Genomic DNA, 17,992 nt, shown 5'->3' with positions numbered 1-17,992 from the left:
CCATATGTGAACCATCAGTTACGGTAAATGGTGAAGTTTTGAATGCTGTGGATAAATTCTCTTACCTTGACAGCATACTTTCTAGGGATGTCCATAATGATAATGAGATTGGCACATGCATTGCCAGAGCTAGCTCAGAGTTTAAGAGGCTCCGAAGGAAAGTGTGGGAGAGGAGAGGTATTTGGTTACCAAACTGAACGTCTACCGATCATTGTTGTATGCCTGTGAAATCTGGACAGTATACCAGTTCCATACCAGGAAACTGAACTGCTTCCATTTGAATTGTTTTAGGAATATTCTGAAGATAACCTGGCAGGACAAGATACTAGACATTGAGACCCTTTCTGGAACTAGACTGCTAAGCATTCCACCTTTACTGCAGAGAGCACAACTCTTGTCAAGCTGGTCACATTATTCAAATGCTAAATGTATGCTTGCTAAAAAATAATTTGTTATGGAGAACTCACATAGGCAAGTGCTCACAAGATGGTCAGAAAAAGTGATACAAGGACCTCCTGAAGATCTCTCTTAAGAACTTTGGAGTTGTTTGCATGACCTTGGAGATACTGGCACAGAATCGCCCAACATGGTATGCACTCATCAGAGAAGGGGCTGTGTTCTATGAGCAAAGCAGAATTGAATTAGGGCAGAAGAAACTTGAGCAAAATTAAAGAACCCGAAATGTTCAAAGAGACTATTCTTGTCCCCCTGTGGCAGAGCATTCTGAGCTCATAATGATCTAATCAACCATAGTCAGACACACTGGAACTTGACTCTAACATAGTGATATTATTTTGGTCTTCTTTGAGATAGAAGAATAACAACAACAATATTTACATAGCATTTAATTTCCTTTTATTGCTTTTTCCATTTACATTATTGTTGATATGAACTTTTTTTTATTTTGTTGATTTTATTTTGCATCAGTTAATATAAATTGCTGACTTATCTTTTCCTTTGAAGGTGTTAAATTTTGGTCAGTTTTGAAACTTTATTTAATTTTTTTCTACTCTGAATAGGCAGGTGAGTAGCAGAATGGATAGAGTGTTGGGCCTAGAATTAGGATGACTCATCTTTGTGACTTCAAATCTGGTGTCAGAAATTCACTAGCTGTGTGACTCTGGGTAAGTCATTTAACCATGTTTGCCTCAGTTCCTCATTTATTGAATGAACTGGAGAAGGAAATGGGAAACCACTCTAGTATCTCTGTCAAGAAAACACTAAAAGGAAACACAAAAGGGATTTGACAAAACTGAAAACAACCAAACAACAAACAATAATCTGGAGTGTGAATTAATACTGTGAATTTTAACCTTTCAAGTTCTAAAATGTTACATGTTTGTGAGCTAATGGACCACAATGTCCCTAAGCCTCAGTCTTTCTCAAACCATCTTATTTAGATCCATTCATCTGAGGGGCAGCTCCTTATATAATACTATTAAATATTTTCTCCCACACACACATTAAGGGGAAAAGTATATCTTTCAAACACATGGATTTTTATGTTTTTCTGTGCACAAAAATCCTTTTCTCCACACCCCTCTCTTTGCCAACCAGTTCATACTCTAAAGGGGCAATCCTTTTTACCTTTGATAAGATAGAGTTAATTGTTTTGTGCATACTACAGTCCCTTTCAATAGCCAGACTGATAACATGTGAAACATGACATCAATTTTTTCTTTCTTTTTTTTTGCTGAGGCAACTGGGGTTAAGTGACTTATCCAGGGTCACACATCTAGGAAGTATTAAGCGTCTGAGACTAGATTTGAATTCAGGTCCTCCTGACTTCAGGATTAGTACTCTATCCACTGTGTCACCTAGCTGTCCCCATGACATCAATTTTTTGATGACTTAAAAAAATTATTTTACTTTTTTCTCCAGTTAACAGGACAAGACAATTTTAAGCATTCTTTTTACATTCATACATTTTTACATTTAATTCATTTTTGAATTCCAAAATTTTCTTTCTTTTTCTCTCCTCTCTACCAGAGAGGGTAGGTATTTGATATAGTTTATACATCTGCTATCACGTAAAATATATTTGCATATCAATTGTGAAAGAAGAAACAGATCAAAAGGAAAAGGAAAAAAAAAAAAAAACATGAGAAAGAATAAAGTAAGTGAAAAAATGTTTCAATCTGTATTCCAAGTCCATCAGTTCTTTATCTGGTCATTGATAGCCTTTTCCTTTATTGGGTTGCTGAGAAGAGCAGTCATTCACAGTTGATTGACACAGTGTTGTTGATATTGTGTACGATGTTTTCCTTGTTCTGATCATTTGACTTTTCATCAGTATGTATAAGCCTTTCTAGGTTTTTCTGAAATCTTCATGTTTTTCATTTCTTATTGCACAATAGTATTCCATTAAATTGATGTATCATAGCTTTTTCAGTCATTCCCCAATTGATGGGCATCCCCTTAATTTCCAGTATTTTACCATAGAAAGGGCTGCTATAAATATTTTTACACACGTATGTCCTTTTCCTTTTATAATTATCTTTTTGGGATACAGACCCAGCAGTGGTATATGCTGAATCAAAGGTTATGCAGAGTTTGGTTTTCCTTTGGGCATAGTTCCAAATTGTTCTCCAGAGTGGGTTAGTTCACAATACCATCAACAGGACATTAGTGTTCCATTTTCCCCACATTCTCTTAAGCATTTATCATTTTCTTTTCCTGTCATCTAAGCCAATCTGAAAGATATGAGATGATATGTCAGAGTTGTTTTAGTTTGTATTTCTCTAATCAAAAATGACTAAACAAATATCTTGGATTTCTTCATTTGAAAGCTGCCTGGTCATACTCTTTGACCTATCACATAAATTTGACTTGGTTCTCTCTATATTTGAGAAATGAAGCTTTTATCAGAGACACATGCTGTTAAAAATTGTTTCTTATCTTTCTACTTTCCTTTTCATCTTGGTTGCATTAGTTTTATTTGTGCAAAAGCTTTTAATTTAGTATAATCAGAATTTTTTATTTTGCATTTTGTAATATCTTTTATTTGGTCAGGAATTTCCCCCTTCCCACAGATTATTCTTTACTCTTCTAATTTGCTTATGATGTCACTCTTTATGTCTAAATTATGCACGCCTTATCTTGATATAAGGTGTGAAAAGTTGATATTGTGTCTTATTGTTTTCCAGTTTTCTCAGCAGTCTTTGTCAAATAGTATGAGCCATATTCTAAAGATTGGAGTCTGGGTTTATCAAATATCAGGCTACTATGATCATTAACTACTGTGTATCATTTCTATTCCACTGATCCACCAGTCTATTTCTAGTTTTGAAGTTTACTGCTTTAGAATATAATTGGCGATCTAGCCACTTTCCTTTGTATTTTTTTTTTAATTAATTCCCTTGATATCTTTGACCTTTTACGATTCCGAATGAATTTAGTTATTTTTTTCCGAACTCTGAGATAGTTTTTTCGGTAGTTTAATCGGCTTGGCACTGAATAAGTAAATTACTTTTAGGCATAATTGTTATATATATTTTTTTGTTTTGGCTCGGCCTGTCCATGAATAATTTATATCGTGACATCTATAGATGTCGTCCTGGAGGGATATTTTTGCTAGATTGTGTCAGAGGACAGAAATGGGAGCAATATGTGGAAGGTGTAAAAAGACAAATAGAGGCAAGAAAGGAACGCGCTGCCTCGGGATTTAGTTAATCCTGTCTCACTAGCGGCTTTCCGGCAAAGACCGGACCACCGCAACCAAAAATGTTACACACACGCGAGTTGCACAACATGATTCCCAACCAAGCTTCTCTGATTGCTTCTTTTGCAGACCAGCTCCTCTGCGTTCCAGCTCCCTACATTTTCTGCCCAATCGGCTTTTCCCGAGCTTTTCTATGCGCTTTCCCGCCCAACTTCGAACCTTGGAAGTCTCCAGCCCGCTCAGAACGCTGGGTATAAAGGCGACACTCGGTGTCTTGGGTCCTTTAACGTGGCTTTGACAACCCGGAGGCTGGGCCTTTAAAGCGGCTCTTGTTCTTCAAGGAGTCTCCAGCATTCTAAGGAGGAGCTGGCCCTTTAAAACGACTCAGGTCCTTAAAAGCGGCGCTGGTTTGTTAAGGTAGCGCCGGACCTAGCCAATGCTTTTGCCTCTCATTCCCCTGAAGTCTGCAGAAGCTCCTCCTTAAGCTGCGGGAACTGACCCATTTGCGAAGCCGGTGCAGCCGCCTCTTAACCCGGAAGAAGCGAGGGAGCGATAGAGCTAAATCGAGCGCATGCCCCTTCCTCGGCTGCCTCGGGGGTGTTCCCGCACCCGCCTCCGCCCCTCCAGTGGCCACCACTATAGCCGTACCTTGCCGAAGCTCAGGGGGACGCGCTAGACCGCCCGTCCTAACCTGGGATTGACACGGAGGCTCCGGCTTGTGCTTCGCTTTCAGAAGTCCCTCTCTCTCGCCGTCCCCGCCTCGTCTGAGGGCGGGCCCGGCTCCCCACCCGGATCGGGGGAGCTCGGGCCCCGCCGCCCCCGCACGTGCCCGTGTCCGTCCTGCCAGCGACCGAGGCCACCATGGGGAATGAACAGAGCGCCGAAGCCGAGAGCAGACCTCACGACCTGAGCTCCTCAGGTCGGTGTCCTCGCGCTTGTCACCACAGTCATCTCCTCCGCCCATCCCCCGGGGTGGAGGCGGAAGGGGTTGCTAGGTAACCATGGAGCACATCCATCCATCAGTCCTGGGGAGCTCTTAGGAAGTTCCCAGCGCAGCTTCGTCCCAGGGCCGTGTATGTTGGCGTCTAGCGCCTGTGGTCGGAGCATGAATGTGACCTGGGAGGAGTCGTGGGCATGGACTGACCGTCTGGCCCAACCCTTTTCCTTTTAGTGAGGATCTCGTGCAGAGAGGGCTGGAATTTGTACTCAGGTCCTTCAACTTCACATCCCATGCTTTTCCTACCATGTCGGAGATTGCTGATGCTAAGAGTTGTAGCTAAAATTCCCTCCTCCCCTCCTCCCCCCCTCTCCCCTTACCTGGCTTAACTTCTTTTCCGTGGTCAGGTGAATTTCTAACTGTGGCCAAAAGGTATCATTCAGTCAGATTGGATCTTAACCTTTTTGGTATCGTGTCCCGCTTTGGCATTCTAGTGAAGCCTATAAATTCTTTCTCAGAATCATTTTTTCTTCCCCCACTTCCCCCCGATAATTCATGATTGAAGGAAATGGTAAATTTCACTTAGAGATTAGTGAAAACAATATTTTTTCCCCACCCAAGTCGAGGAACCTTTTAAAATCATTCTCCCTAAAACCAGGTTAAGAACCTCGCTTCTAGATGTTCAAAGGAGATATCTTTGCAAGTATTGGTTAGACAAGGTAACCTGTAAAGAATCTTCATACTCACAGATCCCATGAGTTTATAGATTAGGCCCCTAAAAACGTTTTACCAGTTAGAAGAGCATTAGGGGATTATTTGATGAGTGTCAAATTTTTCCTTTTCTTTTGCATAGAAGTATTATAGTATGTCCCCGACATCCAAATTTTTCTAGGTTCCTGTAGTAAGAGCAATGTTTTTTTTCATTGATATAGGGCTTTTTTGGTAGGAATCCAGATTTTCATTGGTGCAGTGAGGTAACATTCTACCAATGTAGTTGGCAAAATTTAAGTTTGCAACTTAGATTCTAAATCTCAGGGAGTTGTCTGGATTTCTGAGGTGAATAGCTGAGGTGACAAACCAGTATTTGTTATACTACTACTATTAATTTTTAATATGTCTAGGAGATAAGTTAGGAAGCTGTTGCATTACTGGTTGAGAGGTGATGATTATTGGAAGTAAGTTGATTGTGGTGATGAATGGAGAGAAAGGGAAAATGAATGAAGAAGCATTTATTAAGTGCTTTGTGTCAAATCCAGTGCTAAATACTGGGTATCCAAGTAGAAAAGGCACGACATTTCCCTGCTGTTCCTTCTGTATTTAGGGAAGGCCACAGAAAAAAGAAGTTCAGCTTTAGGTTCCATGGAAATGCCTTTCTGTTCTTAGGGTTGTGAAGGTTGTTGTGTATAGATTATTTGACAATTTAGCAACTGGTAGGATTTGGTAGGGCGAGTTTTTATTGTTAAGTCTCCTTTTATATCTGAGTTTGTGCTTCCTGGTAACAATTTTTACAGCATTATGTTCTATAAAGTGTGTTTAATATTTCTGCCTTCTTATATTTATATGTAATCTCTTGGTGCCCTAATGCAATGTATAGTTAATTTTTGTAAAAGTTCCATGTGCATTATGAATATTTTTGGTAATTTCACTTAAAAGATGTTATTAGTCTTTTTAGCTCTTAATTTCCTAGTTTTTCCATTCTGTATTTTCCCCTTTGTTTTTTCGTTGTTAGATATACCTAACTCTTAAGACAGGGGTGGGGAACATCAATTTATAAGGCCTGAGAAATTATTTGCATAATCAAACTCTGGCCTTGATGAGTTGAAAGCTTGGTACAACAAATTCCCTCTATAAATTGATAATTTTATATGACCCATGAATGATATTATAAATATCCATATGGCTCTGGTAGAAAAAAGGTTCCTCATTATCTCACGGAATTGGCTCAAATAGGAAATAACATGCACACTCAATACGAGTATAGAAATAGGAAAGTAGGGGGGAAGGGGCTATATGAGAAGAGGGGAAGGTGATAGGAGAGAGGGTGTATTGGGGATGGAGGTGGTCAGAAGCAAAACACTTGAGGAGGGATAGGGTGAAAGGAGAAAATGAAATAAACAGGGAAGAGATACAATTAGCAATAATAATTGAGAAAAGAATTTTGAAACATGTTTCTCTGATGAAAGCCTCATTTTTCAAATGTATAGGGAACTGGATCAAATTGTAAAAAATAAATCATTTTTGATTAATAAATGATCAGAAGATTTAAACTATTACCAAAGGGCTCTAAAATCATGCATATCCTTTGACCTAACAATATCACTATTAGGCATGAATCTCAAAAGACATTAAAAAAAAAAAAAAAAAGGAAAAGCACCTATATGTACAAAAATATAGTAACTCTTTTCTCAGGGTAAAGAATTGGAAATTGAGGAGATGCCTATCAATTGAGGAATGGCTGAATAAATTATGGCATGCAATTATGATGGAATAGTATTGTTCAGTGGGAAATGATGAGCAGGATGCTCTCAGAAAAACCTAGAAAGTCCTCCATGAACTCTAGCAAAATGAAATGTATTGTGTGCAAAGTAATAGCCTTGTTGTGGGATGATCAGCTGTGAATGACTTTGCTATTCTCAGGTATATAGTTTTTCCAAGCCTATTCTGAAGAACTTGATGAAAAATGTTATCAATACCTAGGAAAAAAACCTGATTGTATCTGAATACAGATTGAAGCATACTTAAAAAAAAAACAAAACCAAAAAACCTTTATTTTCTTGAGGGTTGTTTTTTTGGGGGAGGTGAGGGTGGGAATCTGTTTTCTTTCACAACATGACTTTTGTGGAAATATTTTATATAATATCACATATGCTTCTCATTGAGGGGAGAGAATCTGGAACTCGAAAGTTTTAAAAATAAATATAAAACATTGTAAATGTAAAACATATAATTGAGGAAAATAAAAATATTAGATAATGGGAGAAAAAAGACTCCTTATTCCTGTCTTAAGGATGAACATTAATGTCTCCTGCTATTATTGTATTACTATTATATTCTCTTATAAATTTCTAGATTATGGTATTTGGAGCATATCAGATTAATATTGATATTGGTTTGTTGTCTATGGATCTTTTCGGCATAGTGTAATTTTATATTTTCTCTGTATTGTGACTTTTTAGTTTAGCTATGTAGTAGCATGAGTGCAACTCTCAACTTTCTGGATTCACTTTTGATGCATAGTACATTTTGTTCCAGTCTCTCATTTTTATTCTTGATATATCTTTGCTTTTAACATGTATTAAACCATTGTAAGCAATGGTTTGGGCAGCTTTTTTTCCATTTAGTCAGTCATTTTGTCAGATCATTTAATCAATTTACATTTAGTTATGAATTAGGTTTATATTTTCCTTAATTGGTGATTTCCTGCCCAGTATTGCTGTATCTTAAGGAACTCTTATCTACTTCCAGTTTACTCTGGTCTGCTTCACTTCCTCTCATCATCTTTCTCCTTCCCTTTTTAAAGAGAGTACTTTGTCTTTTGATTAATTTTCTTAAGCTACTTTATATTAACCCCACTCCCATAAGCCTTATTGCCCTCACATCAGCTCTTCATCACCACCACTTCCTTAATTTTGCCTTAGTTAATGTATTATTTCCTTTTTTCTTCTATTTTGTTGTTTACTTCCCTCTGCCCCCATAGTTTAATGATTCCATTCAAACCTTCCTCCCTTCTTCTTCCCTCCAATTTCTTTTTCTATGCCCTTATCTAAAAAAAAAAAAAATTCTTTACCTTGGTCTCCTTTTCCATTTTTTTACCCTTTTTAATCTTTTCTTTAATTCATAATCTTTTTATTTGTAACGTCTTTAATCTCTTTGTTTCATATGGAATTTGAGCTTCTTTTAAAGTACCAAGCCTGAGTTCCCACTTCTAACCTTTTTCTATGCAGATCTTGTTCCTTCTTTCCCTCTTTTTCCATTATGTCTTACTCTCAAAAGTATCACTTCCTGAAGGAAGAAATGAGCATTGGCCCAATAAAAAGGTATAATAATTAAAAAAGAGAGAGAGAAAAAAAAATTAAAAAAAAAAAAAAGAAAGAAAAGAAATGAGCATTGGTCCATTAGAGAACTTTCCCTGTGCCTAAATCATGGTATCCAGCTGTATTCTCTGCTCTTGCCACGATCCTTTTCTTTTTGCTTTGTTATGCAGTCTCTTCTAGAGGTCTATGATTTCCCTTCATTCTGGAAGTTATTTACTCCCTGGAGTTTAGGCTTCCTTTCCCCTAAGGCAGGACCTAATTAATTCTTTTTCTGTGGTGCCTCAGTCCCTGACCCATATATTTTTTGGGGAATAGGACTGGCCCCAGATATGTTCAGTTACTATTCGGTTGGTACAGCCATATATGTTGACCCCTTGCCCCAATTCCTTATATTCTTAAGTTTTCTGGCTTCACCAGAGCTATGTCTGCTTTCTCCCCTGCACCCTATTTGAGAGAGGTTCCAGTGAGTATTTTGGAAGAAGTTTTTGACAGAACTGGGATTCTCTAAAAAAAGGGGTCACCTCAGTTTAAACAGAAATACAGCCTCACCTTCCCCCATACTTTTCTTCTGCTAGAAGTGAAGTCCACTGCATGCTATATCAGGACAGGATAGCTTGTGCTAGCAGAAACTGAAGCAGCAGGGAAATTTCTGGGTGGGTCCAGAGGTAAAATTCATTGGTTACACCCTGTTGGATTAAGGAGGTTGGTGGAGGAGGGGTGTTGAGTGAGTTAATTAAGGATTAGCATAATCTATTGTTAAAAATAAAATAAAGAGCAAGCATTTATTAATTGTTTACCATGTGCCTGATGCTCTGCAAGCCCTTTACAAATATTATCTTATTTGATCCTTACAGCAACCCTGATAGATAAATGCTGCTATTATCCCCATTTTACTGTTGAGAAAACAGACAGGCAAGATAAGTGACGTGGCCACACACTAGTAAGAAATAGGCTGTATTTATTCAAACTCGGGTCTTCCTGACTTTGGGAGCTTCTTCTCTTTTTATTCTGTGGAAATATTGATACTTATTCTGCTTCTGGTCCATGATTCCTCTCAGTTTTTGTTTGTTTCTTGATTGAGTGGGAGTTGGAGAAAATGTCAAGTCCTCCATCTTATCGTCAATACCAATCTGGCCTTGTCACCCTTCTCTTTTAAATCATTCCTTTGTTCCTGTGGTTATTTTGCTTTGGTGCTGATCCCTCTGGTTCTTCCCTCAGTCTTATTCCATTACCATTTACCCACCCTCATCTAGTTTTGAATTGACTTAAATTGTTAATTTCTCTCATTCTCTTTCCCTTTCTCCTTTTTTTCTAATCTCTACTGAACTCTCTTTTCAGCCCATCTTTTTACTCCTTTCAAATTGATTCTTTATTTCATTCCTTAAAAAGGCTATTTGATACTTTCTCTTCTCTCTCCTCTCATACAAGATTCTCTCCCCCACCCTCTCAGCCAAAGGCCTTGCTTCATACTTTACTGAAAACTCCTCCCCCAAAAAAACCCCCCAAATAAAACAACCCCCCCAAACCAGACTGCTCATCAAGAGCACTCACTTCCTCCTTCAGAGCCCCTCAACTTCTCCTTTACTCCTTTCTTTGAAGAAGAGATGATTCTTTTTCTTGTGAAGATTCCTTACCTGTACTTTTGATCCCATTCCTTCTTATCCTTTCCAGAAGATTGTTCCATCTATCATCCTTACTCTCAAACACCAGTTTTCAGTCTCTTCGTAGCCCTGCTTATTCTTGGCTGCTGACTATAAATCTGCTTGAGTATTCCAAACCAGAAAAACACCTTCACCACACCTTCATCTGCCTGTATCATCCCAAATTACTCCATGTCATCTTATATCTCTTTCTTGCCAAAGCCAAAGGCTTCAAAAAAGCTGTTTACACTTGTAGTTTTTACTTTCTCTCTTCTCAACACTTCTGGCTTCTGACCTTATCATTCAACCGAAACTGTTATAATTTCATGACTTCTCTCCTTTCTCATGCATTTCTGCCACTTGGTAGCATTTGACAAGGGTGCTTTCCTTCTCTGCTTTGTGATTCTGCTCTTTTGGTTTTTCTTCTACTTGTCTCTCTCCCTTCTCTACCTCTCTCAAGTCTTTCTCTATCCTTCTTTTTCCTCTTTCTTTTCCCCAATCTCTCTTTTTGTCATCATTACTTATGCTTCAGTTGTCCTGTTTTTATTGAAGGACTTTTTTGTTGTTGATGATTAAGCTCAATTTTGTAGCATGGCTTATTTCGGGTTCTAGCTTAAATTTCTTTCCTTCATTTCTTCTACTTTTTCCTGACTGAGGAGTTCTCTGTGTTATTCATCAGTGCCTTTCCTTCATATTTGAGTTTTTGCTGATGAAATTTATTCTTATTGTGAAGATTAATTATTATAAATATTGGTGTTTTAAGCATGGGTTTCTTTTTGCTGGTAGTGATCTGTGGTTTCAGTTGCTCAGTGCTTGTTTTTTTGTTTTAAATTTATATTTAAGGTTTCCCATATTATTTAATGTGACTTTTTCTTTTGTGCCATATTTCTGAGATCTTATGGAAATCAGCTTTAGTTTTTGATATGTAATAACTTTGTTGTTGTTATTTTGAGGCTTTGAAATTGAAGGCAAAAAAAGCTTTATGTCAACGAATAAGTATTTATTAAATGCTTACTATGTGCCAGACACTGTGCAAGTAATAAAATTGGGATAGGGACATACATATCAGTGACTTCACTGATGCAAAGATCTAGTTGAAGAAATTCCTTTCTTCAGAAGAATTCAATTCAGAAACTTCCCCATAGCTTACGGTCTTAGAAAGTTCTCTGGAGCCCTGAAAAGTTAGGTGATGCACTTGTATTGAAACCTCTGTACCTGCCCTCAAGGAACTTACATTTTCTTGGAGGAGACTACACACACACACACACACACACACACACACACACACACACACACACACACACACACACGTGTGTATCTCAGTGTATTTTTTTTTTTTTTTTTGCTGGTAGGCAATAAAACTCTGGAGGGATTTAGCAAAAACCTTTTGTGTAGGTGGCATTTGAGCTGAGTTTTGAATCAGTCAACAAGCTTTATTAGACTTCTAGTTTATGTACAAATACTATGTTGGAAATACAAAGAGAAAAGGGAAATGTGTGCATGCACGCAATATATATTCCTATACACACATATATAATTGCATATATTTTATAGATGTAAATGGATGTATAAATTTCATTATATATATGTGTTTGTGTATACATATCAATGTATTATATATTTATACATTATATTTATTATATATTATGTAATATATGATATATTATATCATGAAGATAAGGGGTAAGAGGTAAGACAGTCTCAAACTGTCTAATGTCAAAACCAGTGTTCTTTTTTCGGTAAACACAACTGTCTCTAAGATCTCTCCCATTTCTACAAGTTTGAATATAGTAAGTATATTTACCATATCCCACATTCATGATTAATATAAATTATTTATATAAACATGGTAAAATACTTTTATATATTACACATAATATAGCTGGAAAGGTAAGTTGGTACTATGTTTATATTTGATCCTAGAGGGGCACTAAAGAGTCACTGTAACTTATTGAAGAAGTGAAATGGTTATGCCTGTGTTTTTGGAGGTAGCCCATCCCCTGCTGCCATATTTTGATGAGACTGAGCAGCATTTCTGGGACTGCCTTTTGGAGGGGCTGTTTGAACATGGTGTGATTATTACTTTTCCTTTATCTTTCTGTTGTATGATGCTATTCCAAAATTTGCCTATTGAATAAAGGGCATGAAGATTAGAATCTTACTATCCCCAATCTTGTAGAACTCAGATGACTTTCGAAAAACCATTTCTTGCTTTCCTTCTTGGTAAAATGAGAATACAATCTCTGCTTTGTTGGAGAAAAGAGAAAATAAAAATGAAAACCAGAATATGATGTTTTGAATAGTGAATAATAAAATGTTTTCATTATTACTAAGTTGAGGGTGATAGTGACTAGTTCTGGGAATCAAGAAATCTGGATTTTCGTCCTGTTTCTAACCACTTTTGTGGCCTCAAGTTGATAGAACACTTAGTCTCTCTATGGCTCAATATATTCTCTTTGTAACAACATGGTGAGACAGTATATTTTGTGAATTTTTTACAAAAAGGCTTAGAACTTTGAGAAGCTTATCCTTGGGTGATAATTAGAGCTCTCTATCTCAGTTAAGCTGAGTGATCTCTCTCTCAGAAAGGGAATTTCTTCATTCTTCAGGGCCTAATACATATTATTCTCAGATACTTTTTCTGATTTCTGTTTTTCTCTGATTTCAATAAATGGACTTCTTTTATGTTTGAAAAGTTAAGCAGCTTGATACTTTTCAGCCATGAAGATAAGCTGTTAGAGGTAGGACTCTGTCTCAGACCTTCTAATGTCAAGACCAGTGTCGTTTTTTGATAACCCCCCAACTGTTTCAGGAAAACCTCCCATCTCCACAAGTCTGGGACTCTGTCTTTGGCACCCCAGAAATGGCCTGCCTGCACGAACCTAAGCAATTTATCTCTGCTTTTTCTAGTGACTCCTCCCACCAAGCAAAAGGCCAAGATGGACGACATTGTTGTGGTGGCCCAAGGAACCCAGGCCTCCCGCAGTATCAGCAGTGATCCAGATGTCATCAAGTTACAAGAGATTCCCACCTTCCAGCCCCTTTTGAAAGGTAGGAGCATTTGTTTCCTTTCGTGATTCTGGAGAGGAAGCAAGGTAAGGGAGAGAAAGCACCTGGGGAGAGGAGTGATCCACCTTGGAGATTCATTAATCCTGTGACCTTGAGGAAGGGACTTAGCTTCTCTTTGACTCAGTTACCTTACTGTTGAAATGAAGGGGTTTGAGTAGATGGCTTCTGAGGTCCTTTCTAGTTCTAGAGCTGTAACCTGTGACCTCAGATTTTTTGGGGGAGAGCCATGGAACTTCAAGCTTGGAAGACCTCAGGAAGCCATCTCACCCAATTTGTATCTGAGTGAGAATTTCCTCTGTAACATACCTTATCCCGTCCTGAACTGAAAAAAAAAAAAAAAAAAAGCAAAATTCTTGTACTAAGCATGCAAAGTCAGGCAAAATAGCTTTCTACAGTGGCCATGTCCCAAAATTTGATTCTTGCTATATCATGAGACCTTTATGACACCCTTACCTCTCTGTCAGAAGATGTGTAGCTGGCTTTATCCATTTGGGTGATGGTCCTTTGGAATTGTGGTAGTTCTTTGCATTAATCAGAGTTCTTGAGTGCTTAAAAGTCTTTTAAGGTCTAAATGTAAGGAAGTTTAACCTTAAATCAAGTTGAAATTTAATTCTTTTTAACTTGAACTTACTGCTTCAAGTTCTGCCTTCTAAGTCCACTCAAACCAGTGTAATAGCTAGTTTTCCTGAGGCATTTGGGGTTAATGACTTGCCCAGAGTCACACAGTGATCTGCTGCACATTAGATGGAACAGATGTTAGCATCCTGTGGCTTGAAAGCTGGCTGTGCCTTTTTAAACACAGGATTGTGGATGTGACCTTGACTTCTGAAAATCTGGAGCTCTGATGAATGTCAGTAAATTGGAAAGTGCAGACCTTATAACCCAAGTATTGTGTCTATTGTTCAAGGACTAGTTTAGTTTAATCCAGAAAAGTTAATTATTCTGCTGGCCATAGGGTGATGCCTTTTCTCCCTAGTCACAGGAGTTCAAGCACATTATCTTTTATGTATAGAGGGATTGGCTATTGAATTATGGTCCTTGAAAAATTAAAGTAAATAACATGCAACTAGTTGACTCCCCATATCCTCCTTCACCCCTTTTTGTGAGGAAATTATTTTTTTTCTTTTCAAACAAAATAGTGAATAGCATTTAGGGAAATAACACCCTGAAATTCCATAACTCTCCTAAGGGAAAAAAAATCTGTGGTCATAAATAGATCTGGAACTAGAAGGGACCTCAGAGGCTATCTACTCCAACCTTTCATTTAAATGAGATAACTGAATCAAAGAGAGGTTAAGTGCCTTGCCCAAAATCACACAGCTACCAAGGTGAGATCTTAACTCAGGTGCTCCTGCATTCAAATCAGTATTCTGTCCTCTATACCTTGCTTTCTTTCCAGAAGACAAAAAAAATTATGATACATGAATCTATTATATGTTAAGAAATTAGAGATATGAGGAGTTAAGAAAAAAAAGAGATTTATATGAAGTAATGTAGATTGGAATAAGTCAAACCAAAGAGAATGATATATACAGGTAACAACATAAATCAAAGTTGATAGTTCTAAAGAAAGTTGAACTCTGAATAATTGAAAAACCAACAAAATTCTGGAGAGCATTAATACAAAAACATAAATCACCTTATAAAATATGTAAGTTGATTCCTCTTTCGTATATACAAATTTGAAGGTTTAAAGAGACAGAACTGTTATTTATTAAACTAATAAAATGAGAGTATAAAGAAATAATTTTCAGGAATACAGAATGAGAATAAATATTATTTTGAGACTTGATTAATGGCTGGAACTACCGGATATATTATTATGCCTTGGCTGATTTGTCTTTGATTGTTACAAGATTTAGAAAGGTAAAAAGATCTTTCATAAAATGAAAAATCATGTCACTGTTTAGAAACTGAAGGGTAGTTAAATATGAACTTTGGTTTCATAGGAGCTTTAGTTGGTTGTTACCACCTAAGAAATCACTTTAAAAGTGATTTAAAAGAATCACTTTAAAAAATTAATTTCCACTGAGATCTGATTGGTTGGTATGAAATTCTGGCTAGGTTTGCTTGTCTTGTCCAAACTGTTGACCTGAACTTTTGGATATAGTTTGATTAGGTTGTGGTGATTGAGTAGTTGGCTGGGCTTTAAATAGTACAGTCCAATGCTGTCTGCAGTATTTTAGATTTAAAAGGAATCGCTACCTAATTTAACACTATGATATTTTTCTTTTTCTTTAATATTTAGATATCTTTGATAGTATTATTCCTTGTTCCTTTTTGACAACTAAATGGTTTTGAATAAAAACTAACTGCCAGTATTGTAGTTGGCTGGTTTCTGATAATGGAAATGCACCAGTGAGGACTTGAAAAAAACCCCTAAGGTCTGAAAGAATTTGAATAAACCCAATGGTGGTTTTTAGGCCTGTAACTTTTGAGAACATATTGAAGTGATGGAGCCAGTCCAGAATAGTTGGTAGGTGTGATGCCTGCCCACAGATCTGTTACATTTGGATTGCACAGCTTCTTCCTCATGACTTATAATTCTTAACTTCTTTGAGGGTCAACTTCATCCTCTGTGAAGACTTTTATGATTCCTCAGTTGTTAGGCCTCTCTTCAGCCTCAGTTTTCCTTGCATTTTATTTGTCCACATATATTGCCCTAGTAAAATGTAATCCCTGATAGAAGAGAGTATGTCATAGTGGCTTTGTTTTCCCAAGTTCCACCAAAGGCCTTGAATGGGAAATGAATTTAAGCAGTTGATACAGATTAGATTAGTTAAAACCCCTACCATTAGTTGATAGAGAGATGCATAGAAGTGCAATTCATTGCTTCAAAAAAATCTTCTTTTTTATTTATACATTATAAATATCCCTTTTCTATTAAAGCCTTGCCGACATTTGAATTTGATCCTATTGCCTCTATTGTAATTAATAATATCAAATAGGGAATAGACCTCTTAGGGGATCTATAACCTGTTGTGTGGGGCAACTAGGTGGCACAGTTGTTAAGAGTGCTGCCTTTGTAGTCAGGAGTGCCTGCGTTCAAGCTGTCCTCACTTACTAGCTGTGTGATCTTGGGCAAGTCATTTAACCCTGTTTGCCTTCAGATCCTCATTGATTAAAAAATGAGCTGGAAAAGGAAATGGCAATCACTCCATTATTTTTGCCACAAAGACTCCAAATGGGATCATGAAGAACTGACGCACCTGAAATGATTCAACAATAATCTTGGTTGTTTTCCTTCGTTCTCCAAGAGGACCAAAATGACATCACCGTGTTCGAGTCAAGTTACATTGTGTCCGACTGTGGCTGCTCAGACCAATATGAGCTCGGAATGCTCTGTCACAGATCAAACACAGAGTCCCTATGAACCTATTGTGCATTAGAAGAGGTGATTTCTTTTGTTTTTACATGAGTTTGTCTTTTTTTTTTCTATTTTTTAAAAGTTAATTTAAAAAGTGATTTAGTTATTTAAGAAGTTTTAATGATTCTTTGTTTCCTGTAGGATAAAATAAAAGTTTCTTTGACCTTGTCACATGGGGCTCTTTCCCATTCCCCCAATTCAGTTACCTCCAGTGACTCTTATCTGTAGAATCAAATACCTTTGTTTTTTAAAGCCCTTCATAGCCTGACTCCTTCCTCCTTTTCCTTTCTTTCTTATCTTTCCCTTCTCTTTCATCCCCTAATACTCACATGTAACTCCATCTTCCAGTGCCCCAGCATTTTCACTAGCCAACCCCTGTGCCTAGACCGGTCTCCCTCCTCAATTCTGCCTCCTGATTTCTTGATATCTTCGGGTCCCTACTTAACTTCTGTCTTCTATGAGAAGCCTTTTCCTATGTATAGAAAAATTGCACATGTTTAACATATATTGGATTGCTTGCTGTCTAGGGGAAGGGGATTGGGGGAACACCAGGTTTTTGCAAGGGTGAAGGTTGAAAACTATTTTTCCATGTATTTGGAAAATAAAAAGCTATTATTTAAAAAAGCAGCCTTTTCCAATCCTTCTTAATCTCAGTGCCTCAGAGATCACCTCTGTTTTTCCCGTGTATAGAACATCTTTGAACAGTTATTTGTGGGAGTCACATTAAATTGTGCTCCTTAGGAGCAGGCCTATCTTTTCCCCCTTTTTTTGTATCCACAGCTATTAGCAGTTTCTGAACATAGGAGAGACTTGCTAACTTGTTTTGACTCTAACTTTCAAAACCTTTCATAATCTGCCTTTCTTCAGTGATGTCATGTTATTTGCACGTTCTCCATCGTATAGTCTAATTGCAGTTTCCCATAAATGAAATTTCCTCTCTCACCTTGGTACTGTGCACAGGCTTGTCTTCCATGGCTGAAATATTATTCCTTTTCACCTAGACCTTGGCATTCATAGCTCATTATTATTGTCATGGCTCATAATTATTGTCATGGCTCATTATTATTGTCATAGTTTTTTTCAAGGCTCAACTCAAATGCCATTTCTTCCAAGAGACTTTTTCTGATTCTTCCAGTTATTAATGCTGCTTGCTGAATTCCTTGTATTTATTTTATATTTATTCACCTCTCTACATCTTACTCCTGCAGGCCTGCATCCTAATACAATATGAGTTCCTTTGAGGTGGGAATTGTTTAATTTCTGTCTTTTTATTCTTAGTGGCTT

General features: G+C 37.4%; 1 protein-coding gene and 1 long non-coding RNA gene across 2 annotated transcripts in view; one reads left to right on the top strand and one right to left on the bottom strand.

Annotated features, from left to right (window-relative positions):
• Positions 1-838: 838 nt before the first annotated feature.
• LOC127563940 (uncharacterized) lies at positions 839-4,061 on the bottom strand. The gene is made up of 2 exons (XR_007954152.1): positions 3,881-4,061; positions 839-2,693 (listed from the first exon to the last, which is right to left on the bottom strand). It is a non-coding gene; the product is annotated as an uncharacterized LOC127563940 (long non-coding RNA).
• A 155-nt stretch (positions 4,062-4,216) lies between these two features.
• Positions 4,217-17,992, top strand: part of BORCS5 (BLOC-1 related complex subunit 5) — a 77,535-nt gene continuing 63,759 nt past the window's right edge. The window contains exons 1-2 of the mRNA XM_052000118.1: positions 4,217-4,580; positions 13,183-13,323. Coding sequence (XP_051856078.1) covers positions 4,523-4,580; positions 13,183-13,323 — 199 coding nt within the window. The 5' untranslated portion in view covers positions 4,217-4,522. The remainder of the gene's footprint in view (positions 4,581-13,182; positions 13,324-17,992) is intronic.

The sequence above is a fragment of the Antechinus flavipes genome, chromosome 5 (genome assembly GCF_016432865.1).
Source record: "Antechinus flavipes isolate AdamAnt ecotype Samford, QLD, Australia chromosome 5, AdamAnt_v2, whole genome shotgun sequence".
Lineage (NCBI taxonomy): Eukaryota > Metazoa > Chordata > Mammalia > Dasyuromorphia > Dasyuridae > Antechinus > Antechinus flavipes.
Note: the sequence above shows the minus strand (reverse complement) of the source record. Positions and strands in the feature narration are given on the sequence as shown.